At 39.9% G+C, this 13,287-nt stretch overlaps 1 protein-coding gene across 3 annotated transcripts in view; it reads right to left on the reverse strand.

Moving 5' to 3' along the window:
• Window positions 1–13,287, reverse strand: part of LOC126203089 (GDP-L-fucose synthase) — a 49,803-nt gene that overhangs the window by 1,667 nt on the left and 34,849 nt on the right. For all 3 annotated transcript variants that reach the window (XM_049937332.1, XM_049937331.1, XM_049937330.1), the window contains exons 5-6: window positions 10,784–10,997; window positions 1,273–1,410 (exon numbers count right to left, since the gene is read on the reverse strand). In XM_049937332.1, the coding sequence (XP_049793289.1) occupies window positions 1,273–1,410; window positions 10,784–10,997 (352 nt within the window). The remainder of the gene's footprint in view (window positions 1–1,272; window positions 1,411–10,783; window positions 10,998–13,287) is intronic.

The raw sequence follows: 13,287 nt of genomic DNA on the forward strand, positions 1-13,287 counted from the left end.
ATATTCCACACATGTGAACATATCTGGGCACAGTAATTTGTTCAGTTTCACCCCCTCCTCCTCCTCCTCCTCCTCAAACCCTCCAAAAAATGCGTACATAAATGATATAGTATATGTGCAAATTTTCCTTTGTGCCAAGCAATGGTGGCATAAAGTGGTGATCAAATCAGAGTAGGTCTTTGAAGTTGAAGGGTCACAGAATTTAACAACAAATTCCCAGACTAGAAATTCACGTTCATAAACAAGCAAGCTTGTATACACTTAAAAATTGCAGAGTGTACAACTGCCTGCACTTCAATTCACTATCTCACTAATCTGATTCACAAGTAGATTCCCGAGTGACATGTTCGTACTTCACTCACCCATTTGCCACTGTCCAAATAAGTTTCCCTAATTGTATGTTCATATGTTCATGATCACAACAACTACATAACATGTGGAACCAAAGTGAATCAATAAAAGGGACAGAATGAGGAAAGCAATGTACTATGATAAAGCAACAGCTGAAGCACTTAAAGGCCTTAGGAAATTAAGCAATACTGGAGACTGATCAATCTTATCAATAGGATATACGACAAGGGCATTTTGCCAGATTTAGTGAAGTGCTGGAAAAGGAATGTGACATGCTATTGGATGTTCGAGGATGACACGACAAAGAATATTAGAAGTTAACTGATAGATGTACATCTGTTAAACTGGCAAAGGAACTGTAGATTGGAGACAAGAAGTTAAGTGAAAATAGGCAATGAGAACCCATACGAGGCAGGTAATCGAATGTGTGTTGGACAAGGGTATTATTCATCAACAATGCTTTTCAATATTTATGCTGAGAAACTAACAAACAAAGCATTAGAGAAAGCAATAGACATAATAGTGGGATGAGTATGCATAAATTCAATGAAAAGTATGAAAATAATCAACAGATAGCACTCACATCACAGGAAATCTGAATCTTGATGGATGAAGAGGGAATTTACTCCCCATACTGGATACAAGCCCAGGGCCTTGCCTGGTTCACAGTTAGCATAATTACTGTTTGGTTTACTTCACTTACCATTACATCACTCAAATCCTACACATATACAACCCCATTCTAAAATAAAAAAGCTAATCAATAACAAAATCAAGGAAAGCAAATTTAGCCAATAGCAGCAGGAACCAGGGTGGGGGATGCTAATTAATAATGCCAGGTGGAAAAAATCTTATAAGCTTATTAACAAAACGCAAAAACCCCAATAGCAGCTGTTACTTGTAGCTACGAAAATTAGTTACCAGATAAGATTATGGGATCCACATTGTTGTACTCTCGTAGTACCCACAAGAAAAGTCTTGCAAGATCCAATGAGAAGATGAACTGACGCAGCGGTTTTCCAGTGCCTAGCACAGTGAATGTTGCATTTTCCGAATTATCTGAAAAAATAAATGTCACTGTTCAGTTAATACATTTAGTGAGGATATAATATTGTTTAATATAAACACTGTAGCTGAAAATAACCTAAGGCTGAAATTTCACTATAGTGTACACTAAAATTAGCAGTTGCAGACTATGTTGAGTCATTAAAAATGATATTTTAGCAATAAATAACATAGAACATCACTCAGTTTTTTTAATTGTAATTATATTTCCATATTTTGTGTTTGAACGAACCAGTGTTTTCTCTGAATTTTGCTAAATGATGTCATCATGTGGGTAAAATGTTTTTCACGATAATTGCACTCCAGAGAACATATTTTTCTGTGAACAATAGTTTTCTCAACTACTTTTAACTGTAGTACAACAAAATTACTTTTAACCAAGACAATGCAGTCAAGAGCAATGTCTTTTCATCATTATTTCCTGCAATGCAAAGACTGATAACAGTAGTAATAAATGGGGAAGACAGCTGAACTATTCAAACTGAGGTCTGAGGCAGACTATTTCTACTGCTTAAAAAAAAAAACACCACAATCATAATATTACAATGAATACCTTGCGCAGAGACCACTTACCATGTGTACAGCTGATAAAGATAGCCAATTATTGGTAACTTTGTAGTCTGTCACCAATTTTCACAGATGTTTGGTTCCATACTGCATGTAGTGCAACTATCAGCTGCTGAATGGTGTTTGGTGGAGGATTCAAATTATGCATGAAAAACCTTTGGGTGTTGTCTTCCAACAATTCTAACATTTATCTAATGTGGTACAAAGTTTTCAGCAATATTCCAGTTGTTGTGGGAGAGAAAATCACTAAGTATGTGAGTAACGGGCTGAAAATTTCTCAGCAATTACTATAAGCCAAAACTCTTCTCTCCAGTTGTTAACACTAGTTCAGTTTATAGTATTTGTAACTTCATTCATGGGTAGGTTACAACTAATTCACGTCTGCCTGTGACTAAACCAGAATAGTTTTTGCTGCATGAGTGCATAGGACAGGTCTAACTCCCTGGTCTTCCACAGGGTTATACATATGACAAGGGGCCGGGGCAGATGTGATATATAAAGATGGACTAGAGTATTTCGCAAATTGAATGAGTGGTGGAATATCACTTTGGAGAGTTGGGAAGGATTGTGGGTAGAAAGTTTTCGATTTCTGGGAACAGTGACAGGCAGTTGAAGCCCTCGCGAAGGATGCAGTTTAATTGTTCCAGTCCAGAGTGACACTGGGTAATGAGTGGGGGTACTCCTTTGCAGTTGGTCTGTGAGAATGAATATGGGAAAGGATATCTGTTTTTTAGGACAGAGTCTGTCTGTGAAGACTTTTGACCTCCAGCACATTGGGCAAAGGATAATTCATCCTGTAACTGCGCCAACCACAAGTCATGTGGCCTTGCTGTTTGGGAGATACGTTCTCATGTGGAAGGGATGGTAGCTATCAGAATGGGAGGCACAGTCTGACAATTAGTGGGCTTGATATGACAGATATTTTTATGGAGGCAACAGAGAGGTGAAGGTCAAAATCCAAGGAGGTGGCATAGTGAGCTGAGGAGGACCAGGTGCAATGGATAGCAGAGAAGGTAGGATTGGAGGGTTTAAGAAACAAAACTACAAGATTCTTGGTCTTCCATTCTGAAAGTGTCAAATCAATACTTTTTTTTCAAAAAAGGAATACAACTACAATTAATGTGTTTCTCTGGGGTGGAAAAAGTAAAACGGAAGTAGTAGTTGTTGTTGTTGTTGTTGTTGTTATCTTCAGTCCTGAGACTGGTTTGATGCAGCTCTCCATGCTACTCTATCCTGTGCAAGCTTCTTCATCTCCCAGTACCTACTGCAGACTACATCCTTCTGAATCTGCTTAGTGTATTCATCTCTTGGTCTCCCTCTACGATTTTTACCCTCCATGCTGCCCTCCAGTACTAAATTGATGATCCCCTTATGCCTCAGAACATTTCCTACCAACCAGTCCCTTCTTCTAGTCAAGCTGTGCCACAAACTCATCTTCTCCTCAATTCTATTCAATACCTCCTCATTAGTTACGTGATCTACCCATCTAATCTTCAGCATTCTTCTGTAGCACCACATTTCAAAGGCTTCTGTTCTCTTCTTGTCTAAACTATTTATCATCCATGTTTCACTACCATACATGGCTGCACTCCATACAAATACTTTCAGAAACGACTTCCTGACACTTACATCAATACTCGATGTTAAATTTCTCTTCTTCAGAAACACTTTCCTTGCCATTGCCAGTCTACATTTTATACCCTCTCTACTTCGACCATCATCAGTTATTTTGCTCCCCAAATAGCAAAACTCCTTTACTACTTTAAGTGTCTCATTTCCTAATCTAATTCCCTCGGCATCACCCGACTTAATTCAACTACATTCCATTATCATCGTTTTGCTTTTGTTGATGTTCATCTTATACCCTCCTTTCAAGACACTGTCCATTCCATTCAACTGCTCTTCCAAGTCCTTTGCTGTCTCTGACAGAATTACAATGTCATTGGCGAACCTCAAAGTTTTTATTTCTTCTCCATGGATCTTAATACCTACTCCGAACTTTTCTTTTGTTTCCTTTACTGCTTGCTCAATATACAGATTGAATAGCATCGGGGAGAGGCTACAACCCTGTCTCACTCCCTTCCCAACCACTGCTTCCCTTTCATGCCCCTCGACTCTTATAACTGCCATCTGCTTTCTGTACAAATTGTAAACAGCTTTGTGCTCCCTGTATTTTACCCCTGCCACCTTCAGAATTTGAAAGAGAGTATTCCAGTCAACATTGCCAAAAGCTTTCTCCAAGTCTACAAATGCTAGAAACGTAGGTTTGCCTTTCCTTAATCTTTCTTCTAAGATAAGTCGTAGGGTCAGTATTGCCTCACGTGTTCCAACATTTCTACGGAATCCAAACTGATCTTCCTCGAGGTCGGCTTCTACCAGTTTTTCCATTCGTCTGTAAAGAATTCACGTTAGGATTTTGCAGCTGTGACTTATTAAACTGATAATTCGGTAATTTTCACATCTGTCAACACCTGCTTTCTTTGGTATTGGAATTATTATATTCTTCTTGAAGTCTGAGGGAATTTCGCCTGTCTCATACATCTTGCTCACCAGATGGTAGAGTTTTGTCATGACTGGCTCTCCCAAGGCTGTCAGTAGTTCTAATGGAAGTATAAACCAGCAATAAAGGAAACGCATGTACTGTAAGATGGGAGCAGTATACCGGCTGAAAATGTCAAATGCCAGGGCATGTCAGGTGGCAAGAGGCACACTTTTTAATTTTGAGTAGCAGGCTCCTGATCATTATAAAATATTGGTGACAGAGTCAGATCAATAAATTGGTGGGAAGAAACACACCCTGATTAAAATGGTGAGGGACATAGAAGGGTAGATGAATTAAAAGGTGGGCTTATGGCAACCCACTAGCAAGGGACAGTCAGAGGTCCTCTGGGGCTGAACCTACAATGGAAGGTGACTTGCCACCTCTGCCCAGACACTGACAATACTATATTGTCTGATCTTAAAATAAGATTATAAAGGCTGTGCTGTTGGATAAGGTGTAAAATTAGGCTCACTGCTTTGATGTCATCTGCAGAAATTGATGATAATGAGTACAGGGGCTGGACAAAAATTTGGAAACACCACGAGAAATGTAGGCTTCAACATAAATGCAGATGCTAGCCAAGCCTGCAGGTTGCATGAGTGTATTTGATCACAAATGACACCTGTGCAATGTCATCAATATGTTGCAAGTGTTAGAATCAGAACAGTCTTCAATGTAATTGTGAGTACATTTTTTTTTTGAAGACATTGCTAGTTGGTAATTGTGAGAATACTTTTCCCATAGATGACACAAATCAGTTATTTTCCACACAGTCTTACCATCCAACGATTGACCACAATCCCCACAGAGTGGGTCATTCATACAGCATGATGATGTATGCATTGAATACATCACATAGGGGGTGATGCATATGGTTTTACATCACACTGATACCAATTATCTTTATTTCCTTGGAAGCATGTTGTCTTTACAATGTAATGCATTTTACATAGGTATATAGAGGATGTCACAGTCACATTGGATCTCTCAATGAATGTTACCTTCAAAACATATTGCTATTGTACAGTCACCTTTCTTGAGTGTTCTTGAGGTCCAGTTAACCTGTCCCACATCTATGCATGAACTGCTTCTTACTATGGACTTCATTTTCTTGCAGTCTGGTGCTGTAAGAATGACCTAACTCTTCCGAGCTACTAAATGAATTCAACTCTTCCATAAAAACTCTACTGTGTTTTAACTCTTCATCTCAGTAATTGACAATCCAAAATCAAATAGCTCATAAATATGTGATCTTAGGCTTTCCTGGCGAATTAACTGTTTGTACTGTCTCGGGTCTCCAGCCAGGTGCAGTCGTTTTCAAACCACGATATTTCGACAGTGTTCCTTGCCGTCATCTTCAGGTCATCACCTGATGACGGCAAGGAACACTGTCGAAATATCGTGGTTTGAAAACGACTGCACCCGGTTGGAGACCCAAGACAGTACAAACAGCTCATAAAAAGCTTTACAAATCAACTTCAACATAACATATACAATGTCTGACTGAAGTTTTACATCAATGTTAGAAGTACGTGATACAGAAATTAATTTGTTTGGGTTCCCTGGTGACAATGTCAGCAGAACTCTTGCTCCTATGAATTCGTGACATCACCAAGTCATGGCACCAAAGCATAAATGAGCCAGTACGCCAAGTGAAACCTTCTACCTCACATCACAGCTTACCATTGCACGTGTGCTATTGGCACAAAACGCACATCAGAGCACACATAATAGATGCTTTTCATTTACAAACTATTTAATTAGTTATCAAATGACATGAACATCTGTAGCTGTCCTGAACGCTAACAGTGGAACAAAGTACTCGTAAGAACACCATGTTACACTATATCATCCAGTGCCAGAATGAATACAACATTGTCTGTTCCGTTAATCTTCAGACCTCATTGTATATGGTGGGAGACTACTTCCTCTAAGTTAGTCCATAATTCTTCATCTGTTTGTAGTTTGAAGGCCCTTGCATTATGCTGAGCCTCTTACATGGTGAAATTTTGACTGGTATATGACCAAGTTTGTTATAGAGGATGTTACAACATTCTGCTTTAATATTCTCCTTACAATCTCATACGGCTTTTAGAGAGGACTGAGTAGATAATATTTTGAATTGGAACTCATGTCAAGAAACGTACCATTTCTGGGTTACAACCATCTGAAAACATGTTGGTAACACTGCCACTTTTACAAATAATTTATTACGTGTGACCCAGTGAACCACTTGTTTTACAATTCCACTGATCATGTACCATTGATGGGGTCTCTTTAATATGATTCAGTACAGCATCTTCCAGTTTGGGTGGGCAGCGTATCCTTGGAGCAACACAGTCACACCTGCCAACAGTGAAGGTACCGCTTGCTCGAAGCCATTGCTTAATTGTGGTGAAAAGGGTATATGATGGAATCAGATGTTGTGGACAACAATCTTCATAAAGATGACAAGCAGCTCTTCCATTATAGAAGGATCATGTCTGTGTATTCAAAAAAACTGCACTCAACCATGTTGCTTTAACACTCAAAGGCACATGAATGAGACTTAACCAGGTCAGACAGGTAGGGCAGATGTCAAATGACATCAGTTATCCGATGTAAGCACCTCTCACCCCCACCATGCTACCCTTTGGGGAACCTACCTAGGAAAACATGTTTTCAAATGGCTGTAGCAAGAAATGGTACGTCTTCCGACACAAGTTCCAGTTCAAAATATTGTTTACTCTGTCCACATTACAAGTCGTAGAAGCTCTGTAAGGGGAATTTTAGAGCACCCTGTATATGAGAAGGTTCCACAATTGGGTGCACTATGACATTTGGATTAATATCAATCTGATTCTCATTTTATTTATTGACACTAATTCATCATACTTAACATCAAGTTTTTATATTTAAGAACGATTTAAAATCTGTTATGGAACAGTCCATGTGTTGGTGAGAATAATTTTTTCTTAGCTTCTTCAATCTGTTTTCCTACCAGACAATAGTCAACACGGGAAATGTCTTACGATTGTACCTCTCAGCATTGTAACTATTTGAGCTTTCAAGAAAGACTGTGAGGAGGGGATATGACCATCAGCTTGGGACAGTTAAGATCTGTTCATTGTCTGCCTTGGTGCCACACACTCTGACCTGGGGCTCTTTGCACACCACAGCAATGGATACCAGGCATGGGTAACCACTGCCAGGTGTTTCCATCTCCCAAACATGATGACCATATACTCTTAAGCATACACGGAAAGTTTACAACACGGGCACCACCAGTGTGATACCTTTGCAGTCAGAGGAATACATCTGTGCAGGTACTTGACTCCCACCCTCGCATGATGTGCTGGCTACCATGTTGGATTTTGGGCACTTTGTGTATATCATACACACATACACCAGGGGAGTAAAGTAGAACTGCACATTTTGCATGCCACACTGGGCACCCTTTCATACATAGCCTGCACTATTGAGAATATTTTGAAAAGTGGACGTTCAATCCCACCAATGGGGACAGTGCACGATTAGCTGACTAGAGAGGTAAGATATACACTAAGGGAGTGAAAGGGTGACCTCCTGGGTAAGCTCAGTCAATGTCAAAGGAGCCACTACAGTTCAAGAGTTACATAGGAAGGACAGTCGTAGAATGCGAAGGGGGGAACTTCATTGGGGGGTAAGAAGAAATGCTGTAACAGCTTGTGGGCCACATGCTTGTTGTGTACTTGCTCACAAAAGAGTTATGAGCCACCCCAGGAGAGGAGAGGAGCTGAGAAATAATTACACAGTGTTTTGGTCCAGGGTTCAGATCATCAATGAACCTGAGCCAGACAAGGTGAAAGGATCTCATAACTAACAAGAGTTCCTCTACATGACCCACATTCAAGTTGCGGTGTGCATTCCCATGATCATGCTGTGAATTTTATCCCCCCCCCCCCCCCCCCCCCCCTCATAAGAGGGAACCACCTGGTAGCTTCTACCAATCGCAATACCCTTCCGAGATAAATATTGCAAGAATATTTTTGTGCCTGCTACTCTTGATACTATTGTCTCTACTCACTATGGAAATGATGCAGTGAAGCATGTAATAAACATTAGTCACTTCTTTACTATTCTCCAAGTGAGTCTAAAAAAACAGCTTCATTTACTTTTCTTATTAACAAAAGATTTCTACATTTTTGGATGCTCTTTCACCTTTGGCCAACACACTATTTTGAAGAGTTTATTCATGAGATAGATTTATGGTTTGTCTAGTTACATACAAATGCTTTAGCTCCTTTTGATTATGCTTCAACATTTCTGAACATTATTTTGGAATACTCTTTCTAGAACTATTTTGATATCAAGTACACAAATGTTGCACAATTTGTTCACTCACCTTTTTCATGTGCACACATTCTGTCACAATGTCATATATTACTTTATCCAGCAATAAACTGTATTGTATTGATGCAGAGCATCCATGAAGTTCCTGCAAACCAGCCTGTGTCTGTATGAAGTTCACTTTTCTAAATAAAATGATTTACCATTGCAATACGAGGGCTATCCACAAAGTACATTACGTTTTGGAATTAAAAATAAATAAAGTATTGGAAATTTTTTTTATTATACACAGATGAAAGCCATACTTAAATACTACTTTTCTACATAGTTGCCATTTAAATTAATGCACTTATCGTAGCGATGGACGAGCTTGGAAATTCCTTCGTTGTAAAATTCGGCCGCCTGCGCCTTCAACCACGTGGTTACCTTTTCTTGAAGCTGTGCGTCGTCATCAAAACGCTGCATAGCCAACCACTCCTTCATTGCTGGGAATAAGTGGAAGTCGCTCGGTGCCAGGTCGGGACTGTACGGCGGATGAGGAAACAACTCCCACTTAAAAGATTTGAGAACTTCATGAGTGGCATTTGCCGTGTGGGCGCGGGCGTTGTCATGAATCAGCAAGATCTTTGAGCCCAACTTTCCTCTGCGCTTGTTTTGTATTGCTCTTCTGAGGTTGTGCAGAGTTTAGCAATACCTTTGAGGGTTTATTGTAGTACCTCTTTCCAGGAAATCCACAAAAATCACACCTTTTCTGTCCCAAAAGGCAGTCGCCATCACCTTCCTTGCCGACATTGTCTGCATGCATTTCTTGGGTTTTTGGGGGGAATTGGTGTGCTCCCGCTGCATTGACTGCAATTTTGTTTTGCAGTTCACATGCTTAACCCATGTTTCGTCACCAGTAACGATGCGATCGAGTAATGAGTCGCCATCTTTCTCGTAAGCGTCGAAAAATGTTAACGCTGCAGCCATTCGCTGATTTTTGTGAATCTCTGTCAAGATTTTTTGTATCCATCTTGCACAAAACTTGTGGTAACCAAGCTTTTCGGTAATGATTTCGTGCAACAAACTTCGTGAAATTTGTGGAAAACTCATAGAGAGTTCCGTTATTGTGAAATTACAGTTTTCACGGACCGCGGCATCGACTTTTTCGATAAGTTCGGCAGTCACTATGCTGACTCTTCCACTTTGCTCTTTGTCGTGAACGTTAGTTCGGCCATTTTTAAATTTTATGACACACTGACGCATTCCACCTTCAGTGATTATGTTGTCCCCATACACTTCACAAAGCTGCCGATAGATTTCTATCGGTGTACAGTTTTTTGCAGTCAGAAACCTTATTACAGCACGCACTTCACACTTCGTGGCATTTTCAATTAACGCTGACATTTCAGACTGTCACAGTAACTCAATGGAGTACAGCACAAACCTCTCACTAGCACGGCAGAATGCCGACTGTGCGGCGGAATGCCACCACACCAAGACGGCCGCGCTAGCCCCGCCCCTAACGGACACAAACGAAAACGTAATGTACTTTGTGGATAGCCCTCGTATATTCCATCCATTTCTCCAAGGCATTTGACACCAAACACTTACAATAGTTACCAGCAAATAAAAGTATGTTGGACTTGCGTGTGAACAAACCAAGCAAACCAGTAGTTAGTACATACAAATTTAGTAGGCTTTCAATCCACCCTTCTTATAGGAGCAGCCAAATGTTATAGAAAGAAGGGTGTGCAATTCATTGTGTATCAGTCTTAGGCTCAATATGGCTACGTTCCAATTGAGAAGTATCTTAACAATTATAAATTACTGATGAAATACTTCAAAACTGTCAAATCGGAAACATCTGCTCAATTTTTTCACTGGATGGCAACATAACAATAATTTCACTGTCAACATTCTGCCAGAACTTTCCACAGGATGATTTTATTGAGCATAATTTAAACACACCTTTCTGTATTTGGTCATGCATCTTGCGAACGAGAGCAGGAATAACATGGCTAGACTCAAGGCTGAAGTTGTCGTGAGGTCCAAACACATTGCACGGTATTACAGAAGTAAAGCAGCAGCCGTGTTGCTCGTGGTATGCTCTATTGTAGATATCAATCAGTCTTTTTGCATAACTATATCCAAAATTGGAAGGATGTGGTGGCCCATTGTGGACCTGCAAGAAAATAAGTCCACTTTCACAACCATGATGGTGACAGAATGCACAAAAACTTCAGGAAAACAATTTTTTACTAAATGTAGACTCATCAGGTGTTATTTTCTATGCAATGACAAATGTATAAAAATGCCATTAATATCTATCAAATGTTTTAAGTAAAACAATGTGTATTATTAAATGGGATGTCTTTAAGCTATTCGTTTTCCACTGGTTTCAGACAACTTTCACGCACTATGTTATTTTACAGCAAATTATGTACATACACTGACACCATCACTAACAAATTACAGACTCATCACAGATGTTCAGAATTCATGACATAACAAAATAAATTGTCTATAAAGAAAATTAAGTATCTGCAGAAGTGTATGACCAACTGACACTTAGTGCATGTTGTACTGAAGCTAACTGTTATCAGTCTGCCAGCAGTTCAAATGAAATGTAAGTAGTGGAAAATTACACTTATCAGTTTCCTGTTACTACATAAGATTTTTCATGGATGTGGAAAATAGTGTTTCACAAGAATCTTACTGCAGCAAAGCAAGTATCTACTCTTTTCTTTTTACCCACAGTAATTTCAGTTGGAACTATGACATCAAACTGTCACCTGTAGTTTTATACAAAAACTACGTCATGCCATTCTAATCAACTGAAACAGATCATTTAATACTCCAAACTGGCATTACTACTAAACAAACTGTACAACTGGGGTTGGGTTGGGGTTGTTTGGGGAAGGAGACCAGACAGCGAGGTCATCGGTCTCATCGGATTAGGGAAGGACAGGGAAGGAAGTCGGCGGTGCCCTTTGAAAGGAACCATTCCGGCATTTGCCTGGAGCGATTTAGGGAAATCACAAACTGTACAACTGGATCTGCACCTCATTCTTCTACAAGTTGCAGGTCTCTCAGATAAAAAGATGGGGGGGGGGGGGGGGGGAGGACGGAGGAGGGAGGGATTAATTCTACATGACACCCATAAGGAAAATGCAATACGTTTGCCAAAGGAATAGGGTGAATTTATGATTATATGAGATTCAAGTAACTCAAGACTCTCCAATAATTCATAACACTAGAGGATATGCATAGCATAAGGGTCTATTTATTAGTTATGCAAACCAGCAGAAAATCGTGCAGCAATATGGAGCTGAACACAACACACAGCAGACCAAAGATCGAAATCTATATATAAGCCTGTGAATTATTTCAATTTGGGAATATGAACAGCTATTCAGTTTATAACATACCACCTGATGTAAATCTGTTCAGTAGGCCTCAAAATACTTAATAATTTCGAGTGTGGAAATGTTTATAGAGAATTTCTACATACACTTAAAAAACTGAGTGCATGTTGGCTGTCAAATTGGTGCTATTCTTTAGCTATTTTGAGCTCACCAGACAAAGTATAAATAATTTAGGAGTGGAGAAGACCACTCACCGAAAAGCAGAAGAGTTGTGAGTCATCGACAGACCCACAAAAGCTGACAACCCCCCCCCCAACCCCTCCCCCACCTCCCTCCCTCTCTACCCACCCCGCCCAACACAAAACTCACCCCACCAAACCCACCTGCCAAAATGCAGAATTGGGACTTTACACCCAGCCAGTGTTGTATAGGGGCACGTGCACGTGTGTGCATGTCCTATATCTCAGAAAAGGATTACCCAAAAACTGGAAAGTTTTCTTTCTGCATACAAATTTTTTGACTTACTTGGCTTGTAAGATTTGGATAAAATTCAAAGGTTTCAATGATACTCTCCATCATTATCGTCATTATCATCAGGGACTAACTGTCACAAATTGGTGAGATTCCCTCTTTTATAACCACAGAATGGCATTCAATTGGCTGGATTACGTCTTGACTGCGTGTACCAATGTGGTGACCTCAACACCCATATGTTTTCTGAGTTGGTTGGGGAAAGCTATGCATGTTGAGATACAGATCTGTGTGTGTAAGTTTTCTGTACACAGAATGTCTGAGTCATCCATCCAATTTCGCATAGGCACAGAATCAGATCAGTCTTCTGGTCACTAAGAAAAATTAAAGAAATTCTGCAATTGGTTAAAGATAATATTGGCCTGAGAGTGCACTTAGCAATGCATGGAAATGTGCACTTGACAAGGAAAAAACATAGAGGAATACTTCCCGCAGTTCACTGCCTAATGTCATGGATGGCACTGCAAGCAGCACTAAATAAAAAGCGCAAGCAAAATCCATGGACATAGAGGGTGCCACATCTGTATGAGCCACCGTGACGTAATCCAGTCAATCAGATGCCATTTTGTGGGTATA

The sequence above is a fragment of the Schistocerca nitens genome, chromosome 9 (assembly GCF_023898315.1).
Source record: "Schistocerca nitens isolate TAMUIC-IGC-003100 chromosome 9, iqSchNite1.1, whole genome shotgun sequence".
In the NCBI taxonomy this organism is placed as follows: domain Eukaryota; kingdom Metazoa; phylum Arthropoda; class Insecta; order Orthoptera; family Acrididae; genus Schistocerca; species Schistocerca nitens.